General features: G+C 44.1%; 6 protein-coding genes across 6 annotated transcripts; 2 read left to right on the forward strand and 4 right to left on the reverse strand.

Annotated features, from left to right (window-relative positions):
• Positions 1–850: 850 nt before the first annotated feature.
• Positions 851–2,434, reverse strand: brlA (C2H2 type transcription factor BrlA; the record flags this gene model as incomplete). The annotated part of the gene is made up of 2 exons (XM_057204717.1): positions 851–2,190; positions 2,422–2,434. 2 exons carry the CDS (start codon positions 2,432–2,434, stop codon positions 851–853), a joined length of 1,353 nt encoding a protein of 450 aa, XP_057065324.1.
• A 6,018-nt stretch (positions 2,435–8,452) lies between these two features.
• Positions 8,453–10,967, reverse strand: N7495_002048 (fungal specific transcription factor domain-containing protein; the record flags this gene model as incomplete). Its single annotated transcript, XM_057204718.1, has 8 exons — positions 8,453–8,915; positions 8,971–9,212; positions 9,269–9,679; positions 9,746–10,062; positions 10,119–10,519; positions 10,580–10,639; positions 10,690–10,793; positions 10,944–10,967. The coding sequence occupies 8 exons, from the start codon at positions 10,965–10,967 to the stop codon at positions 8,453–8,455; spliced, it is 2,022 nt and encodes a 673-aa protein (XP_057065325.1).
• Positions 10,968–12,166: 1,199 nt separating this feature from the next.
• N7495_002049 (MFS transporter) lies at positions 12,167–13,859 on the forward strand (the record flags this gene model as incomplete). Its single annotated transcript, XM_057204719.1, has 5 exons — positions 12,167–12,485; positions 12,538–12,651; positions 12,699–12,831; positions 12,885–13,308; positions 13,359–13,859. The coding sequence occupies 5 exons, from the start codon at positions 12,167–12,169 to the stop codon at positions 13,857–13,859; spliced, it is 1,491 nt and encodes a 496-aa protein (XP_057065326.1).
• A 287-nt stretch (positions 13,860–14,146) lies between these two features.
• N7495_002050 (T2 family ribonuclease) lies at positions 14,147–14,915 on the forward strand (the record flags this gene model as incomplete). The annotated part of the gene is made up of 3 exons (XM_057204720.1): positions 14,147–14,376; positions 14,438–14,732; positions 14,781–14,915. The coding sequence occupies 3 exons, from the start codon at positions 14,147–14,149 to the stop codon at positions 14,913–14,915; spliced, it is 660 nt and encodes a 219-aa protein (XP_057065327.1).
• Positions 14,916–15,571: 656 nt separating this feature from the next.
• swc5 (putative Swr1p complex component (Swc5)) lies at positions 15,572–16,664 on the reverse strand (the record flags this gene model as incomplete). Its single annotated transcript, XM_057204721.1, has 2 exons — positions 15,572–16,244; positions 16,312–16,664. The coding sequence occupies 2 exons, from the start codon at positions 16,662–16,664 to the stop codon at positions 15,572–15,574; spliced, it is 1,026 nt and encodes a 341-aa protein (XP_057065328.1).
• Positions 16,665–18,806: 2,142 nt separating this feature from the next.
• Positions 18,807–19,577, reverse strand: N7495_002052 (uncharacterized protein; the record flags this gene model as incomplete). The annotated part of the gene is made up of 2 exons (XM_057204722.1): positions 18,807–19,196; positions 19,257–19,577. The coding sequence occupies 2 exons, from the start codon at positions 19,575–19,577 to the stop codon at positions 18,807–18,809; spliced, it is 711 nt and encodes a 236-aa protein (XP_057065329.1).
• Positions 19,578–19,739: the final 162 nt, after the last annotated feature.

Raw genomic sequence — 19,739 nt, forward strand, 5'->3', positions numbered from 1 at the left:
TGGAATCCTTAGATCCAATAGTCAATGACTCCTGCTATTCATTGGGAGACACGTTCTCCAAGAACGAGGCCTGAAGAATTGCATACGTGAATAATGACATGTAAAACAAGGTAAGAATAGAAACAGCCCGTTGGGACTGGAATGTGGAGAAAAGAGGTTGAGGGACGATCATAAGCGAGTCGGCGAACGGCCTGTCGAATTGCAGAGTGCAGATGCATGAGCCCTAGACCTAATTTGTTAAAAGGTGCAGGGACAAGATACATCGCATAAGGCGTTAGTTCAGCCGATCCGAGTTCAGCCTCGAAATGTACGGTTGTGATGTGTAACATTCGAAGGCGAGAGTCAACGGAAACGTGTCACCGGGTCCTAAGAGAAGAAGAAAATAGAAGATATTGTATGTATTCAAACATCGATGTAATGATGTGGATTGTTATTATGGCAGGTAGTAGTTGGTGGTACAATGCAAAAATGAAAGAAAAGCACATAAGCTGATTGTGCAGGTTCGCCCCAGATTCTCCCCGCAAAAAAAAGACGCCTGAAAAATCAGAGTACCGCACCAGTCCCGTACCAGAGAGAAAGTATGCAAGAAGATAAATGAAAGAGTCCGTCTCCGATGTACAACGCCGTAGCGACCGGTCTGGCAGAGAAATGCCCAAGGCCGATCCTCCGACGAAGGGGTATCAATAAGAGCCCAGTGGGTTCCGTAGTTTTTGCTGTTTATTTGGTATGGTATTGGTAATATTGTGTGATTTGTTTTTCGCGTATTATGTTTTGCGCCGTGTAAATTGTTGCCAGCGTAGGAAAGATATATCGACTTCGTGTTTGTTTTTAGCGTTTCGAGTTGATTGGACTAGTCATCCCAGCCATCAACACTCAGATCACCACAGTCAACCATGGTATCCTCCAGTTTAGTTCCGTAAAGAGGTCTTCCATCGGCCGTAAGCTGGCCACGGAATTCGGGGTCATAGTCGGGGCTGGTGTCGTCCAAAGTGGCAACGTAGCGATTACGACCGCCGCGCTTACTGTGGGTCTTGGTATAGTGCGCATTGAGGTTATCACTGCGCGAGAATGCGCGATGACATCCAGGAACCCAGCAAACATGGGGCTTTTCCTTCGAGTGGCTTTTCATGTGGCGCTTCAAATGTTCTTGGCGCTTGAATCGACCCTTGCAACCAGGTTCTTTGCACTTGAATTGGACGGTCTCAATGATTCGAGGAAGATTTTCTAGGGTCAAGTTTGATCTGAGCAACTGCTTTTTCGAGGACTTGCGGGAGACCTGGCGATGAGGGCGCATCATACCATCTCGGAAACCAGGGGATACAGGGAAATCCTCCAGATATTCGCCATGGCCAGACATGTGACTGACTGGGGTACCAGAAGCTGAGGGTGTACCCAATGAGACAGATCGCACGGGAGTTGAAGGAGTGTGGTTCTTGAACGAGTGCATGTTGGTAGGGAATTCGGAGTAAGAAGAGGATGGTGGAGTCACAGGGCCCTGTCCAGGAAAGGCTTGCGCTGGAGCGATTGTTTCAGGAGCCATAGGCTCGTTCGCTGGGATCCATGGGAGCATATTAGACATGGAAACGGAATTTGGCATGCGTTCAGGTTGGTTAAAAATAGGACGGGATAAGCATGGATTTGATGCTGATTCTGGCAGATAAGTCTGCTGAGGACGATAGTAGCCTCGAGCCATTTGATTGTACTGCGGCATTTGCGCCTGATACGGGAAACTTTGGTGATCCATGGCCTTCACGTCCTGTTGGATCCAGAACTGGTCGACATTTTCGTCGTACGCAGGGAGATATTCAGTAAAAGGGATTTGATCTTGGCGATCCATTGAGCCACAGGGCATGCCCATTGTATCGGCTGGACTCAAATCGCCCATTCGAAATGCGCTTCGAAGAGGTGTAGCGGAAGTGCGACGCTCCATAGGAAGAGTATGATAGTGTCCAGCATCATGCCAAACTGGAGAAGCGAGCGAGTGCTGACTATAGAGACTAGTAGGAGTGGGAGTAGGAGATTCCAAGGGAGAGAAACTCGAAGTCATCGAGGGACAATCATTAGGTCCCAGAGAGTGGCAGTCGACCTCGACTGTCAAACGATCGGATATGTGTTGCCCGTGAGGTCTCATATCGTCGATGTCTTCAGTCTTGAGGTCTCGAGGCGCGACCACGTCGACAATTGAATCACCTAAGATGGAACTGTTTAGTTCGGGTACCTGATAAGGATTTACAAGGGAATGTATAGAGGGTTGAAGGGCGAATGGAAAGGAAAGGAACAAAAAGGAAAGGAACGGATGAGAAGCGAGAGTACAATGAGAAGAAAGAAAGGATGAGTGGTGAAGAAGAGTACAAGGGAAGGGGACAAACGAGCAGAAATAAACAAATTGGGCCAGCATAGAATAGTGGAGATCGGACTTACAGCTATACGCCATGACTTGGATCAGATCCAAAGCGAGCGGCAGCGCGTCGCGTGCCTGAGAACCCTAAAGCAAGGCCAGGAATGCAGATGTCTTGTTACCGCGGTAAACCAAACTGAAGCTCAATAAGGGCTAGGATCGACCTTGTTTTGCTGAAAGTCGCGTTGGTTGAATCTCCGGTAATCAAATTTCCCAATGAAGGGTGGGATTTAGAACCGTGGCTGGGACCACAGGTACTGTACTTCGTGGATCTATGAGTATCTTCACAATCGATACTCTAGAACTGCCGTGACTTCAATCAAACTAGGGTGAGGAGAGGTTTCAGAGCGGTGGTTGGGTCTCAGATTGATTGAATTGCAGGGAAGGGGAGGGGTGGGAAGGGCTATATGAAAGGGTTTGGACCAGTAAGGAGGATTAAGTAGATTTAAGATTGTAGCGGGAAAGAGGAATAAAGAAATACTCAAATATCCAAATATCCAAATATCCAAATATTCAAATATTCAAATATTCAAATATTCAAATAATCCAATAATAATTAGAATAAATTAATAATAATAAAAAGGGCCCGGTGTCTCGTAGCTTATACTTGGGAGAATCTTATTGTTCGATTTTAAGGAAAAGGAAGTCGATCTGGAGCACAACATTGGTTGTGATCGGCAGATTTGCCTCCATCCCTAACATTTCTTTTCTTTTTTTTTTCTTTTCTCTAATTGTTTATTATATTTCATGCAGTTTAACAGGAATGTTCGGCTGTATCTCTTACGTTCCGCACAATGTGAGTAGAGTCCAAACTCGATCTAGATCTACACTATTTGCGTGATCTTGAGTTGTTTACTTTTCTCACCTTCCACACTTACATTTATTCGTGTTGGATTTAACTCTTAAATTACTACTCTTCTCTCTAGATCTATGGCTTACTGGAACTATAAAATAAGTTGATCGATCTAGATCGATAGGTCAGATTGAGATCCATCCGGTCCGTGCTCTTTACTCTCAAGTTTTGTTTATCTAGATTTAATGAGAGAACGTTGTAACATTGCAAATTCCCACTTCACTCTTTCTTCAGACTGGTATGGATCATCCCTTGTATACCGCTTAGGGCTTAATGATACCAGGATATCGTCATTTGGCATGGAATGTCGTGCATTTCAACATCAATAATCCTAGCGACATTCAAACCATTGGCAAAAAAAGTGATTATCGCCTACCGGATCATTCGCCGTACGCCTCAACGGCTGTCTGAAATTGTGCTTCTTTTAGAATAATGGTGGGCGCTAGTGGATCTTGCATTCTGATTCAGGGGACTTTCTGATCTATCAAGCGTCAGACAACCACAACTCTGGGAACCTGTTTTTCCCCAATATAGTGGTTCGATGGCTTAAGCGCCACTCTTCTTAGCTCCATTCTATTACCGTGCATTCTTTATTCTCCCGAGCTCGAGGATAGAGTCAGTGGCGATGGACTTTTCAGTCCACCCCGTGCACATGCTGAGATTGAACATATTACTCGCTGAGAATACATTCAAATGTCTCACTGTGTATCAGTCTAAGATCATCCGTTGAGAGGGAAAATCCTTCATGAGATGTGAAACTTCACATTTGTCATGACCGAGATTCATAATTTCTTAAACTGTAATGAGCTTTGGCTTCAACTTAACTCTGAAAGCCCCGATGACTGTCCTGATTGGATTACCAGTCATTTCTCGCTCTCGGATAGCCGAATCTTGTCGGGAGTCGATCAGTCACTTTATCGATAGTCGCAATCGATGGGGCTCAAACGCCTGAGAATTCTTATCCATTGGCTGAAAGCCTTACTCCACCGTTCTTCAAATCTGGAACATGATCTCTAATGGGATTTAGATCCAAAAATGTTTCTCATTTTAACTCTAAGTTCAATTCAATTTCGCGACTCATCCGCTATTTCAAGGTTCCATATCTTGAAATTGATGTCTATAGGTAAATTGATACGATACATCAGCTGATACTTACCCAAGCTAATCCGTAGTATGGGTATGAAGATATATGTTTGAGCAATGTCGTCTCCAGGCCGTTTCAAGTCGTCTAGGTCCTGGAGGGCCGAGCCCGGGTTTAGACGGCTACATAAGCCCGCCTGTAGGTACATTAGGTACATGCCTAGGTGAAATTTTCTTCCGAGTTCCAACCTTGGAAGGCTTCAACTGCCTTCATCTGATATTTCCCCTCATATTTGACTTTGTCATCCGATCTCCAATCTTCATCTAATCAAGAAGCACGGGCCGTCCGCAAGGGCCTGAAAGCATGATTCCAAAGTTCTCTATTATCTCGGCCCCTGCGTCCAAAGGGATACTTTGAGTACTGATTATTTAATACTGCCAAGACAATTATGCTATCCTAGTTCCATGCTGGGGGTTCAGACCATCGATATGTTTGATAGTATATCTTCATGGCCGAATATGCAGGCCATTCCAATCGTGGCAGGTTTCTGACAATCATCTCTAGCCTTCAAGTACTATGTAGTACTAATTAGTTGCCGCCAACAATTCCCAGTGGCGATTCCTGAGGTCAACTGTGGCTTATCTGGGAATCGAACATGCCGTGGCTTGAGTGTCTGTGCTTTATCTATACAACCTCTCACCTTTGCCACCAATGGATCTCACGCCATTATTCACCGTCTTTCGATTCACGCTCGAGCATGAATCATCGACTTCTTCCACATCTTTAACCTCAGGGTCTGGAGCATTTTCAACTCGCAAGCTCCCCTACATATGTATGTAACCTTGGAATCTTGGAGGTGTGCTAAGATTAAGCATGTTTCAAGGTTGCTTGCAGCAGACCGCTACATTTGTATCTACCTTCATACTTGGGTCCAATCCCTACTACCTATTCTCAGAGTCCCAGTATTAGTCCATGCTATTAATTCACGTGATTTACTGTCGATTTGAAGTTCTTCTCAACCATGGACCCCTTTTCCATATATCGACACCATTTCCATAAATACATTGGAATATGTCGATCTATGTAGTATGCAAGCCTCTGTGCGCCATAGCCAAAAGAAGTTGCATAGACCTGGCGATCATTTTGCGGGGAAGACAGTAGCTTCATGCAGCCAATTGACCAAGCATACCGAGGTAATGCTACGCAGTTGCGCCTACCCGCCGATTCACATTCTCCGGGATATCAAGCAGTAGGGGCCGACTTCCTTTGAATGATCTACTGCATGTAAAGAGCACGCTGTGTGCCAACACAGACGTCATTCAAAGCCCAGAGACGTCGTAGTTCCTCTCTATCAACACAGAATTTGTAAATACCTACTTTTGAAATCTGTATTAAGTCTTCGGTTTTAACCGTCGATATACGTGAAGATTAAAAGATCAATTTACCAAGAAGAATCTATATTCAAGTGGATCTTCAAGATATGAACCTATCTTCTAATATTATTATCGTCTAGCTTACCGTACAATGATATGTCTTATTTGCCATGGTGTCACATTTTTTGTCATGTATAGGTGCGTACGGCTAGAAATTCCGTCCTATGAAGGAAGCTTCGAACCTAGAAAAGATGATATTATAGGACTGCAAAGGTACCAGTAGTTCCTTAAATAAAAGCTTTGGAGCCCCTTTGATGTTTACTCCACCCCCTTGCATATCTGACTTTCTTTTCCTTCAACGCTTGATTTCGACGGTATCTACGGCTCAAGCACTTGGAACCATTAATATAATGCTAGTTAACTGTTTTCTATCCCAGATGCTGGGTTCAGCAAATCCTATTGCCATTAATGGTGGCTTGCATAAAGCAGTGCGAGTCATGTCGCCTTGCTTCGTCTGTCACGGTTCACTAGATACGCAATTCTTCTTAGATAGTTCTAGAAGATGAATGAAGCCCCTTGTAGCCCGCGTCTGTGTTGGTTCCTTGGAGGTAATTTCTTTACCCCTCAGTATTACCTTGCCAGGAGGTCGTACTTTCTATTCCTCGTGTACCCCACCATTTTCAAGGTCGTGAAGGAGGGGGCATCAAGGAAGCAGAACCTTACTATACAGACTTCGCACATTGGGTATCTTACAGGTTATGGGGTTAGACGTCGGGATGTCTCAAATACGAATTTGGTGTTATCTTGAAAAGTCATAGCACCCAAGCTTTATGCGCATATCAATTCACTCAATACTTCGCAGATCGAGGCTTGCTATGCACACTTCAATAGAGCCATTAAAACATGAAATCCATACCAGGCTCATTGAAAGCGAAGTTTAACCGTAATAAATTGATCATCCATACTGCACATATGCCAGACACCGTCCCGATAGATAGGGGGAGCTCCGCGGTTCAGGTACGGTATGCGTTAGGATGTCTTGGGCAAGAGAGACGCGGCTGGTCCACCCTCCAAGGAGAATCCAAGTGACATCATGTATATGGATGGCCCTTGCTGTAGATAACCAATGTGGGTTCCCTTTTTGTCTACCGACATCGCGCCACTTGAGGTTGTTTTATTTTGGGAATCCATTGACTGCAAACTGAGATGTGGGTTTGTGGTTCGCGTTCAATAGATTGTGCAATTGGTATGGACCGGAACCTTGGGATTGAAGGGAGGACTCAGGTTACTGAATTTTTTATCCTTCAACGCGAGTCACTCAACGCAAATCATCTATTGAGGTCATGAATGCTTGACTTCAGAGTGCCTTTCTGATATCACAGTATTTAACCAAGAGTCCTTGGAATGCTTTCGGGCTTTGGTAATGGCGAGAATATTGCAGCTTAGGTAAAACTAGTAGAAAATTAGATCAGCAGGCGCTTGAGAGCCCTGCGATTGAATGAGTTGAATGAATATGGACATTCTCTGAGGCTTAGGCTTCAATTACCCACTCAGGTGGTTGAATTTTCTAAATTCAGCTGAGTAGGTACAGGCACAACCTCGGAAACTTTACTTGAATCCATGTTCTTTGCCACCTGGGCAGAAGCACGAAGGTTAAATATAGCGCATACAGATTTATATTTACTGATCACTGATATATATGGGCTAGATATAGAATAATACAAACCTTGGAAGGGTTTAAGCCCTGGATATTTCCAATGTTGAAAATACATCTAATCCTGGCACATAGATCTACGGGTAGCAAGCAGTATGTACTATACATAGATACAGGTCTCATAAGTTATGAGAAGATTTGAATCTGAATTTACCCGTCTGAACCTTAGAAGCTTTGAGATTGACGCCAGAGCAGGGCAGTTGAGACTCGTGTATGTACCTAGATAAAGTATCAGCCTCGTAAACAGCCATTTAGGGAACTACCCAGGTATATACAGGGTATCGAATCAGTTGAGATATGAATATTGCACACCTTGGCATCTACCAAGATCATAGAAGGTAACCTAGTTAGCCTTGCACTTGGACAGCTTTCGAACGTCTTGGAAAATTGAGTTAGAGAACAAAAAATCTCTCAGTAATATCAGAAAAATACTTGAAAGAGCTCAGCGAGACGAAACAGTCCATATCTGATAAGGTGTTTGAAAGATAAGCAAGCCCATGGGTTACAGACCTCGGGTCCTGGAGGTTGGTATCTGTGATGAATCACAACATTGGAATAGTTTCCTAGAAAATGTTTGCTGCACTTATCCGAACAAACTAAGATCCCCGGGTATCTCCAATCGAATACGAGTCTGGCAGGATTGGAAGGCTCCCAGGACTGGTTCTTCATGCATCTTGCCGATATGGAACAGCTTCAACTTTCGGAGGCTGAAGTAAAAGGAGGGAAAAGCAATAAATAGCGCTTACATACTCAGTACTGCAACACAAATCCTCCGAGGATGCCCCTGAACCCCATCTAACATTGAAAAGATAGCCGGGCCAGTTTAAAACTTCGCGTCCACTTTAAAAGTGCCAAACAAGATAACGTTTATGATGCGGTATGCTGCATTAGACCATGAAAGAGGTGGCACATGGAGATAGTGTATCGGAAGTAGGAGATTCAATGGCCAAAGTACGTGAACGAGAATGGCCTTAGGAGCAAGATTTATTATTCCGAGGCCAAATAGTGGCAAACAAGATGTTTGTCTAATTATTCAATTCATATTTTCTGAGGAAAACAAATCCGACTCAAGCCACTCTAGTGAAAGCTGACTATTGAATAGGTTTTGCATCAGTCCATCAGTCATAGGGTAATTTTCATCACTGAGACTTTGCATCTGCTGAAGGTTGAGATCGACAACCGGGTCCATGTAAGAATTTTCAGCTGAAACCAAACCATCATTGATACCACTCCAGTTATCTTGCCCGTTCATAGATGGGTAAGTCGGTGCAGCTTTGTTCTGTTGATCTAGTCGTTCTTTAGCCTGAATCAATGGGATACAGAACCCCAGTAAAGAATCTAACAGCTTGAGTAGCTTTGCAATGTATGGACTTGCGGAAAAATGAGAGAGGCTCTGCGTTACTTCTTGGATCAAGTTGTAGTCTTCCAATTCCAATTCCCCAATGATGTTGCAAAAGAGAACAAAGAATGGAGATAGTGGGTAGTATAAAACAGTCCTAGAAGGAAAAGGTATAAGATAGTTGCAGTAAGCTAGCAGAGGGGAAGACGAACCAAGTTAAGAAAGAGGGAAATGGATCCGTGAAGCCAGGCATTCCGACACCCTTGAAATAAAATTTTTGAAGGGAATTCAAGGACTTCAAGGACTTGCGGGCGTAGGCCACACATTCCCGATGTGTCAATGGAGAGAATGCATATCTCAAGCGCGATCGTAATATATCAACCAAAATAGAATGATAGCAGAAATCAATGGCGATCCAATCCGTATCGAGAAACTCGGAAGCAGCAGCTCGACTCTTCAGTAAATGTGATTAGATAAATTATCTGAGGACTCTCCCGGGGTAACGCTCACAGATTGTGATTCTGAGTAGATCTCAAACATTCGATCTTGAAGAAATGTATGACTGGATATGATTTGGCGAGTATCACCCGCATCTTTGCAGCTCAGAAGACTCCCTTGAACTTCAGCCATGTTTATGATCATGCGTATTAAAGGAGCATATGGTAATGGTGTTTCGGCGCCTATGAGCTTGGCAGGCGATACTGGAAGATCGGGCAAGGATAATGGTCGACGAAGAACAGAGCTCAAAGATCGATCAAGGCAGTAGCACCAGAATAAACAGCTGCGAATATCCTCATCAATGATTAATGGGGCAGCAGTGTCACGGAATTCATGATATTTCAAAGCAATAATCAGACGAGCAGCATAAGAGGTAAAAACCCATGCCTGACTCGTGTTCCCAAGACATTGCATCAACAGTGCCTAGATCAAAAGTCAGTTGCGAAGTTCGAGCGAAGCTGGATGTGACTGGGCCTCGTGTTAACATACGGCAGATATAAGTGACTGGACGAGGGGAAGACTTGGGTTGTTCAGAAAATTGAGATTCGCAAGAGCATGAAGAGAGCGCGCTTCATACAGCTTTTTCGACTTGAAGAAATGCTTCTCAATGCGTGGTTCCGTATGGACCCTGGGCATTTGATACATGTAGCCTATAGCTCTTTGGTAAACACATATGCAATACTGGTAGAACAACTGGCCTTTAGCTTCACCATCAAGAAGTACCAGAGCCATCTTTTTGAAGGTGTTTTTTGAAATATGACTAGGCCATATTATGGACTGGGAGTTTTCAGCCGCAAAAGTTTGCTCTGCGACTCTCTATCAGCATATTGCGAAGGGAAACAGAGTTGGAGTTTTCAGGTACCTTCTAATAGCATGTAGATTAGCTCCGGTGATGGAGATATTGATTCAGGTGTACCATCAATGCCACCACGGCCATCATGACCGTCACACGGTGCATTTAGTGGTGGAAAATCATCGCCAGAAGTCTTGTCCTGTGTCATGCTATTCATAAATTCTAGTGCAGCCTTCAAGATAACCTGTCGCTCATGGTTTATATTGTCATTCTGGTACAGTTCACTTTGGATAATGAACTTAGCATGTTCAGCGTGGTGGGTTGAATCATCAGGGGTGATGGTACCACGATTCCCATGAGGAGACTTGGAGGAGTCTCTGGTTTCTGATAATTGGTCAAACCTCTTTCTCTTTGAAGGGCGACCATAGTCTCCTTGATTTGTCGTGTTAGATGGGATCGACTCTTCGCCTCTAGATTTGGGTTAGCAGGCTTACATATAGCGAATATTTGGTTCCAAGGTTGTATCGCACCCATTTGGCTGGGAAAAAGCACTCTCAAGCTTAAGTATCCTTTCTCCAAGTGTAGAGATACTGGTAGTATGGGTCAGTATATTCTTTTGTATTTTATGGTGAATACATACGCAGAAGGTGCTTTGCGGCGAAGGGGACGATCAGGCCTTAGTCTAAGACATTCCTGACCAGAGTCGATACAATTTGCACAAACTGATTGCCTATCACACCGGACCTAAGTTTGAATGTCAGAAATTAGATGTTAAGACTCATGACTTCTTTCCCACTCTCCTCGGGAATCCTTCATTCAATACCTTTCGTGAATAACAGAGATCGCACTCCACTCAAATTAGTTCCGATTTGTAGTTGCCACTAGGTCACTTACAGCTCGCAAAGCTTCAACACTCATTATATGGCTTATAGTAAATTATCCAGTGTCCAATTAAGTAAAAGATCAGAAGGCAGAACGTCGGAATCTCTTAGTCTGCTTAATAAGCACGGTCTTTCCTTTCTGGGTCGGCTTCCGAGAGAGAGCAGCCTAACAACTCCAACTCCAGGCCTGTGCGTAAATATCGATGGAAGTCTTGGATGGTATTAGAAGGACCAAAATGAAAGGAGTCTTGAGTGAGTCGCCGTCAAACCAGCCAACACACCTGTCTTCTGGGGGCTGAAGGGCCAGCCTCTACTGGATATATTCTGCCAATTGAGAAAGAAATTTCGCCTCTGAATGCTCAATTCGATTAACCCAGCGCCTGCTAATCAGATCTTCCATAATCCTTTAAATCGCAATATACGTCGTCTCAGAATGAGTAAATACACGTAGACCTTTTGGTATTAGAATCATGTATGTTGTGATATGAACCTCATTGATGATGCTAGATAAATTAACGTGGCACCCGTACTTTATGCACATTTCACTTGTCAGCAAGACAACACTCCCAGATGACGGCCCAATACGCCAAAGAAACTTGACCGCTAAATGGCCTGAAAATTAAGACAGAACAGTGCTATTGATTGGCTTAGATGTGCAAACAAAGCAGTAGAGGGTGTGGAGAAAGGTTCTTTTTAGACTCGACGATATATGGTTCCATTCCTGATCTCATTGAATAATTTATTACAGTACAGTGGTCATTGAAAAACAAATATCAAAGAAAGTCATGGGAAGTGAGTTAAGCCAAGGCCCGGTAAATTAAACCAATACTGCTGCAACTGATGATTAACCGTTATTGATGCTGCATAAAAAGTGTACAAAAGAACCGTCGAATAAATGTAGGTCAAACCTTATGATCCCAAGGTCCTGACACATATAGCGAACTCCGAATCTAGATTATTTACTACCCATTGAAAGATTGAACTCCGAGCTCCGAATCATGAAGTGGCAGCTTAGCCCTAATTGGTTTAAGCTAAAAGTCGAGATGACGCGGTCTTATCACGTTTTGAACCCAATGAACAATCGGAACGTTTCATTGTTTTGATAAACATTAGAGGAATAATTCTAGAACAATTTTAAGCGCTGGAATTTCCTTTCTCAATTTCTCAGTTTCTCAATTTCTCATTTTCTCAATTTCTTAGTTTCTCAATTTCTCACATTTTTCTAGTTTCCACAAAATGGCCATAGATAGGACCCGTGGGGAAATTCAACCTCTATTGCCCAATGGCCACAGAGTAAAGCCTCTGGATAAAAGAGTCAACCCACTGTTTTTTCTGATAGTGTGTGGCATTACTGCCATGGCATTCGATCTTGGAGCCTACATGGCGCAAGCCCCTCAAACTGCAATCTTTGAACAAATCATCTGCCGAAAACACCTCGAGGGTCGTCTCAATAATATAGCTGATGTTCCACTCAAAGACTTCTGCAAATCTGATCTGGTGCAGAGTGAACTCGCATTGGTTTTAGGGTACAAAGATGGGCTCGATGTGCTGCCCAGTATGTGCCGAAACCTATTGCCTAGATTCCATTTGTACTAATAAAATTCTAGCTCTTTTACTTTCACTTCCCTACGGAGTTCTTTTAGATCATTGGGGACGAAAGCCTGTGTTATATCTTTGTGTTTTGGGTATACTTCTTGCAGAGGTTTGGATTAGGTTGGTTTGTGAGTTGGACCCCTCCGGTCTAGAATGAGATGTTGATTATAGTCAGGTTTATTTCCAAGTGTCTTGCCTCTCCGCTTGGTTTGGTTTTCCTCATTCTGGAAGATAATTGGTGGTGGTGACCTGATGTTCTCATCTGTGATACTGACCATGGTTGCCGACATTTTCAATGAAGAAGAAAGGTATATTCACCATCCCATCCTCTGGTGAAGTCTTTGGCTCTGATTAATCGCAGATCAACGGCACTCTTTCGTATTCAATCCTGTGTGTTAATCGCAGAGATAGTAGCAACGCCGGTCAGCGCCTATATGATGACATTTAGTGATTGGATTCCCTACAACTTGGGGCTAATCATCATGGTAATTGGAGCAACTCCTTGCATTTTTCTGCCTGAAACACTCAAATACTCCAAATCAATGAGAGGTAGCAGCGAAGGCGGAGTGGACAACGAATTGACCGAGCCTCTTAAAAAAACAAATACGACACAAGAAATCCTCCTTCGAGTGCACGAGTTTAAGGATTCCATTCGGTTCATCTGGAACGATAGCAATGTCTTCTTGATGGTTATTGTTATGTTTGTCTCCATCTTGGGCAGACCACAAACGACAACTTTGCTTTTACAGTATGCCTCGAAGAAGTTTGATTGGAGCTTCGCCCGCGTAATTAGACCCTTTCCCCTTCATCAAAGCACTGACTAACTCTTTCACAGTCTAGTCTTTTGATCACACTGCGTGGAATCTTCAGCCTCATCAATTTCCTGCTTGTCATGCCGGTCCTTTCTGTCATGTCAGCCAAGTACTTTGACCTGCATGGGAAATTCAAAGATTGGCGCTGGAGTCAGATTATGGGAATGCTGTCGGTCGTCGGTTTCTTAATGATCGGTATAGCTCCCGTGCCAGCAGTCTTGACTGGTGGAATGGTAGTCGCGTCTGTAGGCTCGGCTTTCGTAGTTACCAATCTCAGTCTGATAACTGCGCTTGTACGTCCCGACCATGTCGGCACACTATATTCAGCCATTTCCATCTCCAGGTCTCTGGGTCAGCTATTTGCAGGACCATTCTCAGCTTACCTTTTCCAGCTGGGGATGCATCTAGGCTATACATGGATAGGCCTGCCATTTCTATTTGCGGCGTTTTTCTCTTTTCTTGCAACTCTTGCAGTTTGGCGAACCCGGCTTTCGCGATCAGAGGATCAACAATCATCATCATAGACTTACTGGGCCCCTATTTCCTAATCTTGTGTCACCAAATGGCTTCCTTGATGACATAAAATAATTCCTCGTCAACTTAAAATCTGATATTGATTAGAAATAGCAAACGGAACTCTCATCTTTCAAGCTTGCATAGCTAGATTGTACCTTTAGCTCATGATCCCTGATATCTGAAGTGATAAGAGTGACATCATACCTTGGATCCAAGATTCACGGTGTTTTATTCCCAAAAGAGATATGCTTTGACTATTTTTATACATTTACGACACTCTCTCAGCAATATCGCGATGATAGGGACCAGAATGAAATTCCAGGTTCTCGCTATCGCAGCTTTTATTGTTAGCGTCTCGGCGAATTCGACAATCTGTAACAATAATGCCACACTCAGCTGCCACGGTTCATCCGAAATACCCAACTGCTGCTATAACTACCCCGGTGGTGCTCTAATACAGACACAGTTTTGGGATAACGATCCTTCAACTGGTCCAGCTGATTCATGGACCATACATGGACTGTGGTAAGTGGAAGCCATCGGCAATGCTGAGCCCATTCAAAGCATGATACTGAAAATGGGTTAGGCCTGATAATTGCGATGGGACTTACCAAAGTCGCTGCGACTCATCAAGAAATTACGGCAGCGTCACAGGAATTCTGCAGACGCAGAACCGCACCGAATTGCTCTCCTATATGAAGCATTACTGGTTGGATATCAACGGCGATGATGAGTCCTTCTGGGAGCACGAGTGGCAAAAGCACGGCACATGCATCAATACCATCGAGCCAAGCTGTTACACCGAGTATACACCCGAAGAAGAAGTTGGCGATTTCTTCCAGAAGGTAGTTGACCTGTTCAAGGGACTTGATACGTACAAGGTAAACAATCCCGAGTTTCGTTTCGTGCGCGGTGTTAACAATTAACAGGCCCTATCAAATGCTGGAATCACTCCTGATAGATCGACAACATACAGTCTGAGCAAGATCCAGTCTGCTCTGTCTGCCCTTCACGGCTCTAAGGCCTACGTTGGTTGCGAGACTGATGAGCTGAAGCAGGTTTAGTACTTTTTTAATGTGCGCGGCAATGCGATTACCGGCCAGTACGAGGCGTCTGATACACGTAAGTCGTTAGATTCAATGAATTTGATATTACAAGCTGACTGGTTTTGCAGTCGCCACGACTAGCTGCCCTGATAGCGGTATAAGATATGTTCCCAAGAGCACCTGAAACTCCGGAACGCATCCATTAAGACGCCTATTTATGTCCGATGTGTTGAACATGGCAGATAATGGTTCTGGGGTGCTAGTGTTGAGTGATATAGTACAGATCAGTGTGGTTGGTTCTCGGGTTAAATTAATAATCCTGCTTGCTTTAGCATAGTTTTTCATTAAAAATACAGGTCGAGTATTGGTCCTCAATAATCGGTCAGACATAAAATTTTCGTTTAGCACTGCCACTGACGATGCGAAGCAGGCGAGATTGGGGTGTCGAGAGTTACTGTCTTGCGCTCACACGGAATCGAATTTCTTGATAGACTCTTAGACCCCGTAGACGTATGTGACCCAAGAGTCTTGCAATACCATTTTGGATGCATCATCTTTTGGTCGATGTAAATATGTCGAAGCTTTCCATATGATGGTGCACTTCCAACCGGGTAAATATATTTTGGAGTCTTTTCTCGTTCTCGGGTTTAAAAAACGATAAGCAGACCAGGGCTTCACGGGCCCTTGAGCCGAGCTTGTCGTGCCTCGTCGTCCTTCTTGGCTTCCACACGGCCCAAAAAGTCCATACGGCCCATATAGCCTTCTTTAGCCCTGCTGTGCACGCGTAGTTCGTCTTTTATTCCAGCTTTGTCAACATACTGCGCCCAGTCAAGCCGAGACTTCTCCACGGTGTTGATCTTGGGACCACTGGGATTTTCTTCGACCACTTGCTTCTCCCAGCTCTTTTGAATTGTGCCAGTCGGATTTGGATCAAACCGCGATATCTTGCGCAGTGGCCGGCGCAAAATGGGGCGAGCATCTGCGGCGACATCTCCCAAGCCATCGACATTGTCTTCGCTAGATAAGAACGCCTTTGCCTCTGCTGAATCCCTTGCAACCATCTTTTCCTCGGTGATCATCTCACCAGCAAACTTGTAGGTTCGTTTGATCTTTATCATTTGCTGGGCGTCCTTGGTATCGGGCAACTTGGCCTCTGAGTCTGGGATATTGTCCTTCGAGGTTGCATCTTCAGCTGAGCGATCGGGTTCTGGGGCCGTCTCCTTTTTTGCAATTTGATTGGGTAGCAAACCCAATTCATTGCCGGTGGCATTCATCTGCTCCCAAAGAGCGTCTACATCCACAGTCGCACCATCGAGTTTGGCCAGCGGTTTGCGATTGTCTTCCTGGCTATTTCGGGAATCGGAAGTCAGCTTTCAAGCTTGCAAGATAGAGACATAACACTCGAGATACTCACATTTGCAATCTCATGGCGCGCGTCCGCACAAACCCACCGGTTCCTTCTTCATCGTCATCGAAATCAAGATCATCATCGCCGAGTGCGTTCTTTCCCTTAGCCTTCTTTCCCTTCCGTTTATTCTTTTTATCCCGTGCCTTTCGTATAGTGACTTCATCGCCAGAGTCTAGCCCTTCAGCTGCGACTTCTTCCTTTGTGTCGGTCTTCCTCTTCTTCTTCGCAGGCTCGGTTTCGTCGGCGGAGAGCTCTGAATCGTCTTGTACATCATCCAACTGGAAATCTTCATCATCGGCAGAATCGTATGGTTCATCATCCAGGTCAGTAGCCGGTTGACCAATCTTATCGTTGGACATCGTGGAAGTGTTGATGGGGATGTTAAATTGTTCGCGAACGTAAATAGAACTCGGAGCTTGTTTCTGCCAGAAGGCGGTGCTGATAAGGATACTGAATCAGCGCTTACATCCACGTGACCTAGAATAGATGATTGGTCTCAAGAATCCTAGACTAATGCAAACTATACAAATATAATGAGACAATAAATATTAACTACAAAGTATTGTAAATATCTAGTGGGAATTCAGGCCCTACCTATTACTATGCAGTAGTACGTAGTGAACCAGGAAAGCGGTCTGCTGCGGTAAAACCGACTTATCCCAGGAGATGCGCTCATGATCCCTGTGCGGAGCCGGACGAGCCATAAAAGCGTCCGAACCCCTGGACACCTTTTCTTTCCTTAGTTAATTCTTCTTGTTTAACAATCGGATCTTTACAACTCTATCGACAATACATACTATCAATAATCTTTTAAATTGGGTTACACACCTTCGAAAACAGCCAGTGAAGTTATTCACAAGCGCAAGAATTGTCCGAGAGCCGTTCAAAGATTCCCTTACAAGACCTTCCCCTCACTTGTTTAATCAATGATTATAATATGTTGATCGAGCAAATCAAATCTGCGCAAGCTATAAGACCCATCAAAAGTCTCTACGCTCCTGGTAGCCAATATTTTACTGGCTTCTTGATATATCTATTGTAAATGCTTATTGTATTGCAGAGATAGCTCGCCAAAAACAGAGTTTACCCTTTCGTGTGTCTTATAACTTGCACGGAGTTGATTTGCTCGATCAACAGCTCCCATCTCATGATTATAATCATTGATTAAACATGGGATAGGAAGCTCTTTTATAGGGGAATCTTTGAAAGGCTCTCGGGCAATTTTTGCGCTTGTGGATGTCTTCGCTGGTAGTTTTCGAAGGCGTCTAATCCAATTTGAAGCCTTATGGATAGTACTATCCTGCCACGCAATACATAAGACCTAATCAATGGAAGCTCCATACAAGAAATTCCATTTCTGAGCTTTTTTGGGCTCTTTTAGTATATGAATAGCCGTTGGAAAACGCCCTGTAGATGCTTTTGGTCGCGTTGTTCCACAGGCGCTAATTCTTTTATCCCGATATTAGAATACTTGAGAGGATACAGGGCCTAAAAGCCTGTAAATTCTGCGCCCAACAGGCCCGGAAGGTAGCGGCTTAGGGAAACACTCTTAAACAATTTCGAACGCATTGGGGTTGTAAAGCCTGTAAAATTCCCTTATGTAGGCCTGATATAAGGCCATGTTGGGATCATTTTCATGCTTTACGCCAGCCTTTAGGGGGGATGTACGTCGTAGAAGTTGCGATAGTTACATAATGGACACCTTTACACATCTCTTCACTTTTTTGACTCCCTACTTTCATTGAGCTTTCTTTTGTGGTTGTGGTTAGTTTTTCTTGGTTGAATCGACCTGCACGTCCCGACCGTGCCTAGAGCGTTCCCCGTTTCATTATCTAGTTACTTATTTTGTATTAGTAGTTAACTATCCCTTTCAAATGAATTGGACCTAACTTCTTTTTGAGATGAATTTCTGGCTTTATAATACTGGTACATCCGCTCTATCCATGACCTATATTAGCTCAAGTAATCCCCGAAACTTGCTTGAAGTGATCCTACCACAAATCCAACTCGTCGGTATTAAAGACACGGGACTTCTGATGCACTCCAGCTACCTACGATTTAACACCTAACAATCTTTGTTGTGAAACCAGCCAAGTTCTGATCTCTTCATGCTTAGAGAATGAGTTCACCTACGAAAGAATAGACATGATTTGACCCAGTACCTTTGGTAATGGTAAATGTATCGTATAATTTGGACTCAGGGCAGGAAGCTTCTGTCGAAATGAGTTGGTACCAGTTGAGACAGCCTTGGGGGCTTAGGCTGTGAATTGAGAGATCAAATCAGCAGTTACCGATCTGGACAAGAAAGAAGATAGTTACAGGAACTCAGAATGGTCTAGCCACTAACATATTTTAACTCGACTCCTATGTCCAGAATGAATGATGAAATACCCAGGGAATAATCGCACTTATTGGGAAAATGGAAGCTGTTGTTCAACAACACCTAATAAAACATTTCTCGTCTCAACAGACCCAAGTACCAGGATCATAATGACGAATACTCAGTTTCGATATACCTGCTTCGAGGTAATTTCCAGTCTTTCCAACTGTGCCTGTTCTTCTCGCCGACGTGAGACATCCCTTTGCAGCCAGGTACCAACCGCCGCGGTGATGCCCATGAGAATCTCTAGAGCAAGGAGCACATAGAGCAGAGCGAATCCCGCACGGCTTTCAATACAGTCACGAGAAAAGTAGATAGGAGATGAGACATCTTCAGAGGAACTCTTCCATTTGCAAGTCCAAGTGTGGAGAGTTTCGTTCTCGGTGAAACCGATTGGGTAGGTAGAAGAAGGCAAGTAAAGGGTGAACAAGATACCGACAAGTGATGCGATGAGCCCAGCAAAAGCGGAGGCAGATGCGTATGCATTAAGCAAATTGATGTTTGAATGGGGCTGTCAGAGTAATGGATTAGCTCAATCTGCCAAAATGAACGTATAGGAGAAATCGCTTACCGATGGAAGTAGAGCTGCAACAACGTATATCAAATTCAGAAATCCAATGACGCAGCCTATTGAAAGTCCTGCCACAGTTGGTCGGAGATCAAAGTTCTGCGGCCATAGAGCAAGCCCGGTACTTTCCCATTGTGACGTGGTCTTGTAGTGGTGCAAGGGCACAGCTTCACACGCAATCAGGGCAGCTGACCCGGCGAGGATCAGAAATGAGAGGCCCAGTCTCGGCCATTGTAGAGCACGGCTACGTTTCAAGAAATCTGCCTCGTCTCTATCGGATGAGTAGGCATGTCCTGATCCTAGAATTGATGAGTTGGAACTCATGTTTGAATCTGGTTGAAATTTGGGGGAAATAGAATGTAAAGTAAATTAGAGCCTAGTATCTTGCCGGCAAGAATCACTTAGAGCTAGAATTTGAAAAGATAGAAAGAGAGTCGAAAGACCCTCGCTGGGGGTGAAAGAAAGACAGAGATGACCTTGAAAACA

The sequence above is a fragment of the Penicillium taxi genome (assembly GCF_028828555.1).
Source record: "Penicillium taxi strain IBT 34144 chromosome Unknown utg000002l_segment0_segment0, whole genome shotgun sequence".
Classification (NCBI taxonomy): Eukaryota; Fungi; Ascomycota; class Eurotiomycetes; order Eurotiales; family Aspergillaceae; genus Penicillium; species Penicillium taxi.